We start from the raw sequence: 16,570 nt of genomic DNA on the forward strand, positions 1-16,570 counted from the left end.
TTAATATATCTCCTTTTGGAAAATATTGATATCTTTCAACCATGATTATTTTTAGGATTATGATGATCACTTACTGAGTAGCCAAACTCGTCAAACTATGGTAAATATTTTTCAGGATAACTGCGGCTTCATTTTGAGTACTCGTCAAGGGCAACTTTGGAAGATATTGTAGTTGTGTCTAAGCATTTTTTTTGTTACTTTGTAAGAATTCGTCAGTGTAAATTTGTCCTATCAAGAGATGTACATATGTTTTGATTGTCACATCTCAAGAATATCAGTATTGTAAATTCTTGTAAAGTTTATGTTGGGAAAAAAAGTGTGAGAAAAAATTAGGTTGGGGTAAGTTGCATAAAAAATGTGATCTTGGAGTTTTTTTGTAAATTTCCAAATGATTTATATAAAGTTGCAATAACCACCTCAAAAATCCATCATATATATCTATGAGTAATGATCCTATAGGACCCTCCCCCACCCATGTGTGTAGGACCCCAAAGGAACATCATTAAATTTGACACACATCTCTAAAAAAGCTATCATATGGGTGTGGAACTTGACTTTTCTAGAGATCTGTAAATGGTGATCTTTTGGGGGTCCTACACACATGGGCGGAAGAGAGTCCTATATGATCATTTCTCTATATCTATATGAGTAATGATCCTATGAGACCCTCCCACACCCATGTGTGTAAGACCCCAAAAGATCATCATTAAATTGACATATCTCTAAAAAAGTTATCACATGGGTGTGGGACTTGACTTTTCTAAAGATCTGTGCCAAATTTAATGGTAATCCTTTAAGGTCCTATAGACATGGGTGTGGGAGGGTCTCATAGGATCGTTATATATATATATATATCATTTCAACATTGAGATGTATGTATATAAAATAAAAATAAAAAATTTGAGTCAAAAAAATAGTACATCTTACAATACATTATCTAGACCGTACAATTTCATGATTTTCATATGTTTATAGATCTACTTGATTTTATCCATTTTTGGAGTCTAAAATTTTAGTCGTAAATATGAAAATAGATTTTGAGATAATCTTGAGAATTTTTTTCACCAAAATTACATGTTATGATAAAATTTGGAGGTGCACCTTAATTGGATTGTTCAAGGTTGCAACCTTATAAAAACCACATCCTTTTATTTTTTCTATAGAAATCTTATTTATGAAAAACATTTAAAAATATATTTAAAGAATGACCAAAACACATTTGAATATTCTAAGGGTAGTTCAGTCATTTTATTTGTATGAAAATTATGTTCTAATATTTTTAGGTGCGCCATTTGAGATGATCACACCTACTAAATTTCATGTTCGAAAAAAATTAAAAATAAAATATTCTACGTCGCTAGATTTAGACAAATCAGGGCTCACTTATGATATTATGGCTGAAGGGTCCTAACCATTCATTCTGATCTAATTCACTATGCCTAGTGGCATATAGAACACTTTCTCTTTATAATTGTTTGTTGTTTTCAAGCCATTATTTTTCCCTGGCCTCACCCACAACTTTCTAACCCACTCAACTTTTTCATGTCCTACACAAATACAAGAAGTTAGCAAAAATGATATATAGGATACACACATTCATACCCCATCTGAGATGAAACTTTAAACGACATTAAGTACTTTTTATAGTGAGATTTCAAAGAGAAAAATTAAGATGACATCACTAGGTGTGTAAAGTACAAAACACAATAATATCGTTCTTGGTTATCACTGCACAAAAAACTAAACACAAAAACTTAGAACACACGTGTCTATGTTACATGGGTGACAGTTTTCTCTCCATGAACATAGTCTTTCACAACACACATGGGAGAGAGAGAGAGAGAAATGAACCACGCTCTCCTTATTCCAGTAATAGAACAGGATAGTATAAGTAACCCCAAACATGGCTTCTTTAATTATGCAACTGTCCTTGTTCCACAAATAAAACAGCATAGTATACGTTATCCAATCATGGCTGCTTCAATTATTCTTTGTCAATGGATATTTCATTATAAGAGAGAACTAATTTACAAGGTGAAGGCTATGAACATGAGCTAGAAGCATAATGATGCTCCACTTACAAAATCATGTTACAAAAAATTATTGAGACGACAAAAAATTATGAGGACAGCTTCCCTGTGAAATGATCACCTTGAAGTGACCAACCGGAACTGCACTATCTTCTCTTCATCTCTTTCATAAGAGCTAAAAAGGCAGTCTTCCATTTCGGGCTTCGAAATTCGCTGGCAAGCACGCTTTTCATCATCTGTAGTTCTTCCATGTTGGCTTTCTTGAACAAGTTACTACAAATGATTTCAACAGGATCCATTGAGGGCTGGTTAAGGCCTCCTTGGTTATTGACATCAATCCTAACTGCTTTCTTTGGTTCGTAGTTTAAGATTGGGGTTAAATGTTTAGGAGCTACGGCAGGGACTTTTACTCTTTCCGGAACTTGGTCCCTATGTAACCTTGAACGCCAGTACGCTTTGGACACACGATCATAGTCAAGTGCCTCTATGGCCTGTCAGATAATAACTAGAGTATAAGAGAACAATTGAGACTCTCTCTCTCTCTCTCCCGCATATGCACTTGCATGCGACACATACATATGTATGTTCATTCCAAACATAAAGTTTTAAAATATTAAAGATTTCACAGTGGTACAAGGGGGATTTCATAGAAATCTTAATAGTGAAGGCATTATGTCATTTTTTTATCGAACAGATGATTCATCTATATTGAGTATCCATGGTACTTTTATTGATAATATTCTGTTATTATTCTCTTTGCTCATTTCTTCCTCACTAGTATATTAAATATCCATGGTACTTTTATTGATAATATTCTGTTATTATTCTCTTCGCTCATTTCTTCCTCACTAGTATCTATTTATCTATAAATTTCTTTTTCTTAGTCAACTTATCTATAAATTTCATTCCTCAGTGAATCCACATTTTCATTGTATCCGTCACCAGCACAAAAGAAAGAAAACACTAGAGTGAATTTGCTTCAGCAATGAATACCAGCTAAACCCACTAACCTCAACAATGGCTGGAAAGGAGAGGCCAAACATGTCTAGTCCATTTATAGGAGGATGTAAATGGGGGAGGTTTGTCTTCCCAAGGGTTCTATGCTTCATAATCTCTTGATTCAGTCTTTCTATCACCATGTCCCAGCATTTTCCAGGAGATGTATGTATGAAAGCCTCACTTGGACAGTGCTCAACTGTAACCTGATTCGAAGAAATGACCAATAAGAACACAACGATTTAACTACTAGCTTTCAATTATAAAATTGTATAATGGCATTAAAATCGTATGCTTAAAACGTCCAATCTCAAAGATGGATACTTGAGGCACCTCGCCTCATTCTTCTGCACAAAGTCTGCCAAAATTTGATTGACTTTGACCAAGTCCATCAAAAAAATTGACAGACATTGAGCTGTGGAACAAGATACCTCAACCATCCATTATTGACATTCGATGGTTGAGGAGCTGTTACCAAACTGTTTATAAGTCTTAACATCAGTATAGTTTATAAACCCTTCACGTATTTCTCCAACTATAATCCCTCTCTCATAGTAAAATGCCAATAAGGTACATAAATCCTTCATTTTTTTCAGCAGTACTTACTTTCTCTCTCTCTGTTATTTGTCCAATATTATCTCTGTCTTTCTCAGAGTATTTATTTACATAGGATTGGAAGGCTACAAACCCTAAATAAAGGCCCATCAGTTCCCGCATCCAGAATTTCTGAAACATAGTAGCACGTTTCTGTTGGATCCAACACACTTAAAAATCTAACTCGGCTTTTAAATCCTGCAAAAGTCATAAGAGAAACAAGAGAACAATGAAAAATGGAAGGTATTGAGATTCATCAAACATGCTCCAGCCAAATAAAAACCTTTACTTCATGGCAACATTGGCCTCGCGTGAAACTTGGAGTGGATAATGCATCAATCAAGTTCTCAAAACAATTGAATATTCCCTCACCATTAGGAAATATAGCTTGGCTAGAACACCATAAATCTCCAGGTAGCACAACTCCATAATCCAAATGCTCAATGTTGTAATTGCTCCTCCTCAACACTTTAGCTATGCGAGGACCCTTTTGGCCAGAACTTCTTGTTGAATCGTCCATCACACAGGATGGGATTGGCCCAACAGAAGATTGCGCCTTTGGTCCATTATCTGTAGGTCTCGAACACATGTTATACGCCGTACCTTCACGTTTACCGACTTCATTTGATTTTGCAAAGACATATGGTGGCTGAATATGGGGGCATGTTTCACCAACGCCCATGCCAACTTTATAATTATAATTGGGTTCTCTAATGGGTGAAAATCCATCTGCATCCTTTTCAGGAGGAAACTGAAAGGAAATTTGATCACTGCCAAGTTTCTGTGGGAAAGACGAGTAACTATGATTGGGTTTCATACAATCATTCTCCCTGTACATTCCATCTTTTATTTGGCCTCCAAAATCCATGTTCTTTCGATGTGATAAACCATTCAGCTTTTGCATACAAGTATATAGCCATTCAACTTCCTCTTTGATCATAGGGCACGCATTAGTTCCTGGTGAATAAGCAACTAGGTTGCATTTAAAATCAGTAGAACCTACAGTATTGTCACAATGCATCAACCTTTCAGAATGCTCTGCAACCTTCATTGGTGGGGGGACCTTCTTTGAGTCCATATGTGAGCTATCTTGCTCTTCACTTCCTCCCTCATCATCAATAAGTATAAGATCAACTTTCCTAGAGAACGAAGTTTTGTTTACCATTATTTCATTACTAACTGGGTTCTCTAGATTGCTTCGCATCACAACCGGTTGTGATAAGTTTTCCTGTAAAGGCCCACAAACTGGGGCTTCTGCATAGGATTGATCTGCACCTGAGCACTTTTCTACGGACTTGGAGTTTTGATTCTCTACTCCTGCTCTTAGAGGTGAAGAGGATGTATTCGATTCTTGTAAGCTCAAGCTTGAAACCAATGGTCCATTCTTTATTTCAGGAATTTCTCCCTTACCACGGGAACAAAGAGAATTTTCATCTTTCACGATCAATACATCTTTATGTTGTGCTTCTTCTGAAGTAGTTTGCGGTTTAGATTTTTGAGGTTCGACATCTTTATTTACATAGGAGCTCAAGGACAGGCCAAGATCCATGTTTGCCCATCTGTATATAGAACTTAATTTCCCTACTAAGGCATCCACAAGTATTCCTAACTCATTCATTTCATAGCGGAAGAGGAAGAATTTCTTATCCCAAGGGCATTGGCATAGTTGCTTTGCGTGATTCAAGCATGCAAAACGTTCTGGAGAACATTCACATCCTGCGGCAGAGAGATGCAGATCATAAAAGCAAGTAAAGCATTCTCGCTCGGTTGTCTCATCAAAGTTGGCATCCATCTTCTTCCCTTGTGAAGTATTGCAAAGATATTCCCTCCTTACACGTTCCAACTCAACACGATCCTACACATAAAAAAACAAAACGACCAAAAAAAAAAAATTCAATTTTTAAGATATAAGGAATGTTGCATAGATTCCAATCCCCTTATCCATCAAGCCTCTCTCTCTCACACACACATACACACACAGAAATGCCAGTCAATAGTGTCTGACTTCCATTTTTTCTTCTTTTTGGATCATCAATATATAGTGTGCAACTTGGATGTAAATGGGTGAATAATTACACCAAACAATTTATATCCACATGAAGTATTTACCACCACAAACGGAATAATAATTTGTGGGGAATGTTTCCCAAAGCAAGTACCAAAACCTGGCAAAAATAATACTGAGTCAAATCAAAGATCTTTCTGGAAGAAATTTTTTCGCATGAAACGTGTGAAGGCATTTGAATACTCTCATTCTGAATAGTACAAAATGAGAAACTTTATCTTTGTTAATGCATGTATGAATACTCTCATTCTCAAGGGTGAACAAAGATGAAGACATATACCTTAAGGGCGTTGGTTAATATTCCATCCTTTCCACAAACACTTTTCCATTTCAAGTTGTCCAATGAGTTTTTTCTTAACAATTGAAGTTCCCAATGTGCCCTAACAGCTTCTCTCGCTGCCCCCAACAACAGCTTGTCATGGGACACTGATGTCTTCCTGTGTTGCTCACAATAAAGCTCAACCGCATTCTGCCCATGAGGCAACCAATCAACTGGGGCCACATTTACAGCCTCTGCACAATTGAAACCACTATTGAACCCTGCATGATATGCTCGAGGAAAGGTGAGGACAAACTCCCTAGCATGTTGAACACAGCGATAAACCGGAACACCCTCAGATTTCAAAATTGAAGGCGACAATTGAGTGACCTGTCGAAATAAGAATTATGACTGAATAAGCCATGGTAGATGGGCATGGTAAACAGTAATCATGATCTCAACCGAAGTTCAGTGACTAGTTGGACCTGTGTAAGTGTGCAATTCAAAATTTATACACTAATGAGTACAGTTTTCAGCCCTAATACCTTGCATTTTTCTTGAGGAAGAACAATGCACTGACAAAAATGCCCCATACTTATTTTGTGGGAGTTAAAGGCCACTGGCCATGATTGATGTCACTAGTATTTTAAATTATATACTTTACTTAAAGAAACATGTGTGTTCATATATGCATATGCACACGTCCTCAAAATGTGGGCAAATGAGAACTTACAAGTTTATGAAGTAAGTCGGGTTGTTCCTCAAATAAATGTGGTAAATGCTTCGTCATGGCTTTCTCCAGCTGCAAGGCACTATTTCCTGGGACCCCATACCACAATTTTGGAGCACCCCAATGCATATAGTTCAACGAATAGAAGTGGTGATCTTCAACATGCTGACAAATTTAAAGTGCACAAAAATAAAGAAGTGTGAGCAACATGATGCAGCGACAAAGTTATCTATCCAGGAATTGCAAAGCATTGATCTCATTCATAACCAATTATATGGCACCACCTACCCAGCAAAATGATGAAAAGCACATTCCTACATATAACCAAGGCACTAAAACACCAGAAATATCATCCTTCTCAAAAGAGAGCACAGAACCCGAAAGCCTTGGGAAATTATTTAAGTTCCAGCCTGACTGCACATATTGACAAGATTCGGCATCTGCTGTTGCCAAGGATGCCTTTGGAAATCCACTTCCGAAAACTTCAGTTTCTATATCAGCCCCATAGAGCACCTGAAACACATGGCATGCAGTCAAGACACAAAGAACTTAATGCACTCATGTGTGCATATTGACTTTCAGATATAAAGTACTGATCTGCATAGGCACAAATATTAACATTTGACAACCCCAGAGGCCTTAAAATATAGGAATCCATATAATAAAAGTTTCCAACATGTTTATGACATAATGATGTTATAGAATAAACTAATAGAAAAATAGAATACTTCAAACAAAATAAATAAACCACACCTATAGCATATACAAATGACATAGACAACAAAAACAAGTTATTTTCTGTGTATATAGCATTTCTCTTGTTTACCTCAATCTCTTCAGTTGGTTTCTCAACCATCCTCCAATATTCACCTTCAATATTTTCCATTGAAGGTTCCCAACTCTTTTGAAGTTCGCTCTCTCCAGGGCTTGTATTTGTAGCTCCATTTTGGATACCAAAGTACTGCTTCTTGAAATCAGTAGCATACTTTTGAAAAGCATCCAGAGTAAAGCCTGGACCTGGTTCAAACCCAAATCTACCCTCATCACCAAATCCATGTTGTTGGTCAGCCGATGTGTCTGAATTGTTAGGCCCAAAGGTCATCCCCATTTTCGAACTTCTCCCACGTTTCCTCTTGCCACAATTCATATGGCTTTTTTTCATAGGTTCACGGTTTTGAAGCTTGTCTATTCGTTGGACTCGAGTGACAAATTTAGAATTTTCCCACAGGTTCTTCTCTTTCAAGGGACAGGGAGGTTTCCATGAAGGAGGAGGAACGATACGGCAAATGCCATATCTTTCTGCCTTCTCACGTATGCTTGCAATGTATGCAACAGTATCCTGAAACTCCTGGTGAGAAAGCAAAGGAAAAATTCTTCAGAAATAAAATACTGCACTAACAAAGTATATTTGACAAACATCAATCACTCTATAAGCAATTTCCCAAATAAAAGAAGTACATAATTTGGATCAGTCACTGGACAGAATCAATAGTAATCCCATATATTTTCTTCTCCAAAATTTAAATACAATTTTTTTAAAAAAATTTCATAACTTGGAAAGTCAGCCCAAATTTTCGCGGTTATTTTAATCTTTACTAATCCAATGTTTTGAAAAAAAAAAAAATTGCTCAAAGCTAAGAATTTAGTTTAAACCTCTGTTAACAATCATTCCTACTTTTGTAAGTTTAATTATTAACTCTGACTCTAGATTGGTGCTTCAAAAGTAATAAAAATGACCTCTTCACTTGGGTAGAAAACAGGAGCATCATCGATTATAGGTCTTAGTGCCTCTTCTGGACGCCATCTAGCAGATACCTGTTCGAAGACATCAAATATAACTTTACATTTTGAGACATATTTTGAGAAAAAGAAGAGGCATTTGCACACATATGATCTTAAAATCAGTTAAACCTTTTGGCAGTCAGTGCAGTTTATGCATCCTCGAGTAACCCCTTTCGGCAAACACCTTTGCGAAGATTGTACCTGCATTCAGAAACGTGAAGTCACAAGAGCAATTCTCATATCACCAGAAGGCCTCAAGTGCAAACCTTCTTAACTTAAACAACTAGTGAATGAAAAATAGAAGGGGTGAAGCGCTAAATGCCATTGGTTCAGAAAATATTACATAGAAAGGGGTTAGGTGTTCTATGGAAGAAATTTCCAAAAGTGGTTTCCAAAATATTACACAATTACCTCCAGTAAAATAAAGTTACAAAAGTATCATTCTTCAGGAAAAAACACCTGATCAGTTCCATGGCAGGGCCCCGTCCTCTCACTCTCACATACAAAGGGGCATATGCATTGGAATAATCAAAGCAACGTAGACTTGTCTCCCCATAGAACACAGCCAAGGATTGCTAAAACACACATGCTAATCGTAAAACAAACTCCATTGGGCCCATCCTTGTCCAATGAAATGATGGGCAGAGATGTGCGACCCACCATTGGGGCAATGTCTCATTTTGGTGGGTCCAATCTCTCCCAATCACTATCCATTATTTACGGAAAAAGTGATGACCTCATGGACAATATGTATATCACAGTTCATTGGATTGTTGTATATTTAACTCCAAAACATGTTGGTCAGTTGTAGTTAGTGTATCTGGACTCGGCTGATTCCACTCAGACTTCTTAACTCCAAAACAAATTGGTCAGTTGTAGTCAGTGTATCTGGACTCAGCTGAGTCCACTCGAACTCGGCCGAGTTATTCAGCTTCACCAAAATGGGAGAGGCGAGTTTTGATGTATGCCAATATTTTTTGGTTATTTATAATAATGTATCATTTCTAATTCAAATACGGTCAAAGGGCATACTGGTAGTGTACACAGTCATTTTGACTTATGGTGGGGGTTCAAATCCCGCCAACAAATGCTGCCTTCCTTTTTCAAACCTGTTCTTTATTTTTTTCAGGTGTTAAAAAATAGTGCCAGCTGAGGAATTGAACCCAAGACATTGCACAAAGTGAAAGCTATATTGTATATACTTTACCTTTTTGCCTTTATTTTTCATTTTTTAAAACTAGGTAGACTCGCCCTAGAAATTATGAATAGAATTTGGTTGCTCATTGCATGCCTAGGTAATAACAAACATACAATATTGATTGTAAATAGCTTATGAAACAATTGTTAGGTATGTGATAAAAACCTTAATAAATTCCTCGGTGTCTGATTCTTCCCCTGAGCTCCCATCAAACATCCCATAATTTACCGAGGTTCTGCGCCTAAGGGACCTTGAAATGTCAATATCATCATCAGCACAGCTTTGACCATCCATATGTATCTGTGGTAACGCAGAAGCATCCATCGATTGCACCGAACTCATTGGATCATGGATCCTCTTCAAAGTAAACGAAGTACACGACGATGAAGGTCTCTGAGATTTTCCATCACTAGACAAAGTTCCCGTGTACACTGTCCCCATCAACACTGTAAAGAAAAAAGATAAAACAGAAATTGCCTCTATCGTTTGATCTAAAATTCTGAAATACTCTAAAATCCACATCTGCTGAAACCATGGCAAGGAAAACCTCCCTGCTTAGAGTGGGAACTACCTGACAAGCAAAACTTGCGACATTGGCCAGAGAATTTCAAAGCAGAACTCCAAGATGGTAGTATGTCAAAGAACCATTAAGAGGCTCACCTGCACTGGTAATGATAAAAGGAAATAAACATCAACCTCAGCTCTTCCTATGTGATGGACAGAGGACCACAATGAAAACTGATGAAATGTTTATTTCTTAAATAGAAAAAAAGGGTATCATGACTGCATAAAAAACGACTGCATCAAAAATAAAAAAAAGGGTAAATCATGACGATAGGCTGGAACATATACAGACACACCGAAATCATGCATACTGAACACACAAGCATTCAAACACAAAGGGATGATCCCACACAAGTATATATGGGGTTTGGTACTACAAAAATTTGATTAACTACGTGAAAAGTTTTGTTCAAATAGGGTTAGGGTTTGGGAAGGGTGAAAAGGTATTAGTGTGTATGGCTGGAGGGTTGAGTGTGGTTGGTTGGAGGGATGCTAGGGATGGCATTAATAGCTGATCTACAACTTGGGTGTTTTTCTTAGAGGTGGTGTGGATAGATGATCTATGATTTAGGGTTGCTTGGAGCCATGGATGGATACAGAGTTTCAGATGGATTTGAGATGAACATAGAGGTGCAAAGCAAAGGAAGCAGGGGATGCTAGGTCTTAAGAAATGGTTACCGCATGACTTGTTTAAAGATGAATTAGTTCTGAAAGAAGGTGGCGTGAAACGCAGGTAGAGAAAGGACCTAAACTTTGTAAGGAATCAAAACCATACAAATGAAGGATTAGGATGAAGATAAAAGGACCTAGCATAGTATAGAATTGGCACCATTCTAGAAATAGGGTTTGGATAAGCACCCCAAAGAAGATGGAATCAACACCATCAAAGCTTGCAAGGAAGCAATTTCATCAATTAAGGAAACGGGCTTGGGTCAAGACGATAGAGGCTAGGCTTTCATAGCTCAACGTCTTACGTTCCATTCCTATGTAACCTTGTCAAAAAAAACAAAAAGCATTATCTGGCAGGGGCCCCTTGCATATATAAGAGCTTTGGACTCCTAATCATATTGTACTTGGACTGCAAGTAAACCCAATTTGACCAAAACTCTGATAACAAAAAGGAAAGCCAACTTAGCATAAAGGACCCTAACTAACTTAGGAAGCTGAAAGAAAATAAGGAAACCAACATCAGTGTTGAAAAACTCGCGTCTCACACTAGGCTTGACATACATATTTGTTCACCGGACCCGATGACCAGGAATCAACTCACATTGAATGACTAGGAATGCATGTGTATGTGTTTGCATGTGTGTTACTTTTGTGTGTGAGATATATGTGAGAGCATGTGTTTGTACCCCTCTCTCCTTCTCTCATTGTGTGTGTGCACGCAAACCAGCACATACCAGTTTTTCTACAGTTAGCAACACATGAAATCCTATAGGTTGCATTTAGAAAGGGGCTGACCCATCAAAATTACTTTAATCACCCCTTTTTGAATTCCATGGCTATGAAGTGAATAAGGGCATTTTGTCATAAAAAGGTTAGTGTTGATATTTTCACTAGCAGACAGAGGCATTTATACTAATTAAGTATCCAGAGTTTCACTTCATAATTACCCTCGTCATTTAATAAAAATATCAACAACATCCTTTTTACTGGCAAAAATTCTCTTCTTTGTTTTACTGCCATGGAATAAGAAAAGGTTAACTAAAGTAGTTTTGATTCTTCACATTCTTTGTATAATCTATAGGATTTCATGGGGTGTTAACTATAGAAAACTGAGAGAGAGAGAGAGAGAGAGAGAGAGAGAGAGAGAGAGAGAGAGAGAGAGAACGTAACAAGGAAACAACCTAATATGGAATATCAAATATTAATTTTTAAAACCAACATAGATAGATAAAGAGACGGTAGAGGCTGGGTTTTCATAGCCTAACGTCTCAAGTTCCATTCCTATGTGTAACTTTGTCAAATTTTTTTTTTAAAACCAACATAGATAGATAAAGAGAGAGACTAGTCAGAAACAAACAACCTAATATCGAATAGCAGGTATTAATTTTTAAAACCAACATAATATGGTGTACAAAATGATATTTACTCTTCAGAATGTATCCAAAGAATAGGACGTCAAAACATAGCAGAAACATGTCGGCACTTGCCACAAATTATGAACCTGAGTAGTAAATATTGCATTTCCTATAAAACATCAAACCCTCTTTTAACAATAAGATTCAGTCCAAGTGTTTTAAAAGCAGGTCGAGGATAGGTCACCTAGGTGGCATAGCAAGTCGAGTCAAACAGGCGACTTCGGGATTGACCCCACCAAGTTTTGTGTCATGCCCAAAACAACTATCTTAGTATTGTCTTAGAACTCTGAGTTAAGATTTAAACCTAACCTTATACTACTTTATAAAGTGTGGTGTGTATGTTTGTCCCTCCGTCACACACTTAATCCAGGTGCCACATGTTAAAGTCAATATGTGATACCCCTTTTGCCTTCTCTTTTTGGTAACCCTCTAATAAGTATCCTAATTGGTTGACCATAGCTCTCCATATTGTTCTTGACAACTCCAATTTTAGGACACTTATACAAAAATCTGTCTTTATCCCACATATAGAAACTTCATAACTCCCAAATAATTGGATAACTATCAAATTTAGAAGGTTGAGAGAGAAAAGATATACATATATTATTAGAGATTTTATCTATTACAATTAATTTCTCCGCCCTCCCCCCCCAACTTCTCTCTCTCTATCTATCTAATGTAATATCTCTCTCCTCTCTCTGTGTGCTTGCATGTGAATCACATAGGCTGCAACCTAGTTAAACCAAAAGTTTGCCACTAATTTTGTCATCAAGACTCTAGCCAAATTTGAAGCCTGAAACAGCCGAATCAGGATAAAACCATAGAAATAGTAACTTTAGGTTTTCAACAGATCTTGAAAATGACATTTGGATCACCCCAAATGAACACCCAGGTGAAATTTATGCCCTCTGGAAGGGGTTTGCATCAGCATGTAATGGGATACACCAAGTTCATAAAGGACACTGTTTATAAATATTCAGGTTTTCTAATTTCAGATGTCAACCAAACTAGGAAACACCCATATGAATTTTGATAAACTTTTTAGGAAACATTTATCATTTGACATCAAAATTGTTGTTTTTTGTTTTTTGTTTTTGAGCAATGCATAGAGAAACCGAATCTAAAGAGCAGACAAACATGGACGATCTCAGGGAATCAAATAAGATCACATCACGTAAAATCCGCTAGTTCTAATATTTGTGGTAGAACCCTCAACATTATAAACTTTTAACTATTACCTATCTATTACCAAGAAAAAATTAGAATTGAAAACATGTATAAAATACATTGAACGGAATCATCAAAACTAAAATAAAGTAGTTTAAATGTACATATCTAACCCCATCCATCATTCTAAAATCTAACTTCATACTACCCAAACTGGTATAAAAATTGTCTACAAAATGAATCTAGATTGATAATATTCCCTTTGTCAAAAAAAGAAACTCTCCATGCATTAGGAAAACACCTCAATTAGCCTAGAAAACTAGATGCTGACCAAGAGGATGACTGACAGAAATAACTAACAACGGGAACTACTCCTTAACAAGAACAGTCCAAATTCAATCAATGGTGAATGTCGTTTTCTAGATCATAATATGGTTTACGATCTTCCAACTTGACCCAATCTTCCAATATTTTGGCAAGAGAAGTCATTCCAGTGACACAACAAATATACCGGCCAATGAAAAAAGAAGAAGCTACAACTACCCAAACGCATGCAATTCTAAAAGTATCCATAAATCCCATAGTATTTCACGTTGTTTAACTACGATTCGATAGAGAAACGCAAAACTATACAAATGAAAGGGACATTTATCAAACTACACCTTTGACTTGAACTATATAACAACTTGCCCATACCTTTTTTCTTATCTAATTTGAAATTGTCCATCATTCTTTTGATCAAATTTCAAATAGTCATCAAATGACACATCAAAATGGGTTTTGAATTTATGAAAATAAACCTAGGGCAAAATATTAAATAGTTCAAATGTTAAGTGTGTTTTCATAAATTGCCCTAAATTAAATATAAGGCAACCCACTAGTTCACACTGACTACTGACAAATTACAGGACAGATTGAGAGGAAAAACATCTTCATCCAATTCATAGCAAATCCCCACATGTTGAACCAAATTCACAAACCAATAAATAGATTGAGACAATTTTAACTTGATCTTATTATGTAAATTATACACACAAGTTAGATAACAACTTGTTTGGAAAAGAATACTGTTATAATTCACAGGAAACCACCACAAATTGTAAACAAAATTTACAAACCAAATTCATCATCATCATCCAAGCCTTATCCCAACTATTTGGGGTAGGCTATATGAATCCTCTTCTATCATGGGCCATGCCCCCAGTCAAACCAACACCCTAGCATGAGCATGCAACATAGGATTGGGATTCATGACAGCTGCCAACCTAACACAACTCTCCGCCTTTCTCTGGTCTTGGGAGCGGCATGACCGCCTTGGGACCATGGTAGAGTTTACAAACCAAATAAATAGATTAAAATATTTTTTAGATTGCTTTCCCAAACTAAGCTGCATGTCACCCACCATGAATTATGAAACAGACTAAGAATGAGTTAGGTTTAAAAGTCCCGACGCCATGAAGATGTATACATTAGAAGACCTAAGAAACCAGCCTCCCATATTATGTAGATTCCCAATAACTAATTTCAAAATTCAAATGTTTTTGACAAGAACTTGCTAAATTCTGTTCAGATTGTGAATCTCAACCCTGATACTTGAGTTTTGTACTTCAAACACCAAGCCCTAATAGTCCATGGCTCCATCTCCAGCAGATATACTTCCAAAATATATGTTATGAATAAATGCAGATCATCAGTCAAAATTCACCCTAAATTAACATAATATTTGCATGATTATTACATTCCAAAAAAATAAAAAATACTCCAAACCTTAAGACCAAAATAAAAATAAATTACAATAAATCAAACAGCATACACAAATACATCCATATAATTTAAACAAATACAGATAAATAAAAAGAAAGAAATGAAATCGCAATATATTGAAGACAATTAGGGTTGTCATCTTACCCCAAATTACAAAGTCCGCCTTTTCTCCTTTTGTGCAGCCAACAAATGTGCTCGATTTTGTGACATACAGATGATACAAAAATTAAGTAAAATCGCCAATATCCCCCCGTTAAATAAATAAAAAAATACGAAAATTCCGAAAATTCAGGGAAGAAAAAAAAAAGATAAAAAAAATCCCTCTTTAGATCTAACTCTAACCAGCTTTCCAAGTCCCCACTCCCCTTTATTAAACAAAACTAGGTTTCAGAAGATGAAACAAACATGAGGTTTCTGCAAAACTCTAGGTTTAAATTTGTTCAACAAAGAGGAGAAAGGTTTTTATCTCATTTGTTATGAAAAATTATCCGATACAAACAAAGAATGATTGAGTGATAAAAACTTAACTAACTTCTTTTAAAAAAGAAAAGAAAAAAGAAAACTAATGATTAAAGAGGCCTAAAAAAAAGAAAGTCATAAAAAGTTAGAAACCCTTTCATAGTTTCATGTGAACCCTTTAGATTTAGAACCGAGGGTAACATAATACGAAATTATTGTCAATTGATACAAAGGAAAAATTTCTTTCTTATGCTTACCCAAAAAATAAAAATGTCTATGCAATTTTATATGATTTTTGAATTTTCTTTGTAAGATAATAAAGCCTAAGCCCTAAGATAGAGACAAGGGTAGCAGAAAAGAATAATGGGGTTAAGAGTTTGGAGTACCTTTTTATCTTTGTAGGGTACCCTAAAATTAGAGTCCAGGCAAACAAAAAAAGCAATGTGGTGTTGCTTTCTATGCATTTATGATATTTTCTTGATTAGGGGATTTAGGCTTCTAAGTTTAGTCAAGAAGAATGATCAAATTTACCTCATATGACTAGAATACCCCTACCTTTGAAAGAAGAATGATAGGAGTGCCCTCCAAATTATTCCTTAGATGACAAAATACCCTGTCTTTAAAACTAGAATGATGGTCTCAAAGTATTTTTCATATGACCAAAATACCCTATTTTAAAAAAGGAAAAGTTTTTATAGAGCCTAGGCTCTAAACAATCAAATTAAAACCTACCTCAAAAATTTCAATATATAAGGTTGTTTTGATGCCTAAATATCCTCAAATTGATTATCTCGACATCAAGATGCATGGACACGAGAAAAAATTGATTTCAAGTTTTGGAAATAGTGTATTTTGTAACGCATTTTTGGACTGTTAAT

The 16,570-nt window shown here is 36.1% G+C and overlaps 1 protein-coding gene across 2 annotated transcripts; it reads right to left on the reverse strand.

Annotated features, from left to right (window-relative positions):
• Window positions 1–1,888: 1,888 nt before the first annotated feature.
• Window positions 1,889–15,870, reverse strand: PKDM7D (Transcription factor jumonji (jmj) family protein / zinc finger (C5HC2 type) family protein). 2 transcript variants are annotated; one of them, XR_016059451.1, is made up of 13 exons: window positions 15,378–15,870; window positions 10,226–10,319; window positions 9,820–10,100; window positions 8,586–8,657; window positions 8,412–8,489; window positions 7,501–8,022; window positions 6,963–7,187; window positions 6,678–6,839; window positions 5,966–6,334; window positions 3,993–5,475; window positions 3,633–3,818; window positions 3,041–3,232; window positions 1,889–2,521 (listed from the first exon to the last, which is right to left on the reverse strand). XR_016059451.1 is itself a non-coding variant. In XM_006857244.4 (13 exons), exons 3-13 carry the CDS (start codon window positions 10,093–10,095, stop codon window positions 2,177–2,179), a joined length of 3,828 nt encoding a protein of 1,275 aa, XP_006857306.3. In that variant the 5' UTR covers window positions 10,096–10,100; window positions 10,226–10,319; window positions 15,378–15,870; the 3' UTR covers window positions 1,889–2,176. The 2 variants fall into 2 exon arrangements, 1 of the variants encoding a protein (XP_006857306.3); XM_006857244.4 differs by having other exon boundaries at window positions 3,715–3,818.
• Between the last annotated feature and the right edge of the window lie 700 nt (window positions 15,871–16,570).

Source organism: Amborella trichopoda, chromosome 7 (genome assembly GCF_054954075.1).
Source record: "Amborella trichopoda isolate Santa Cruz 75 chromosome 7, AtrichopodaSantaCruz75HAP2 v2.0, whole genome shotgun sequence".
Classification (NCBI taxonomy): Eukaryota; Viridiplantae; Streptophyta; class Magnoliopsida; order Amborellales; family Amborellaceae; genus Amborella; species Amborella trichopoda.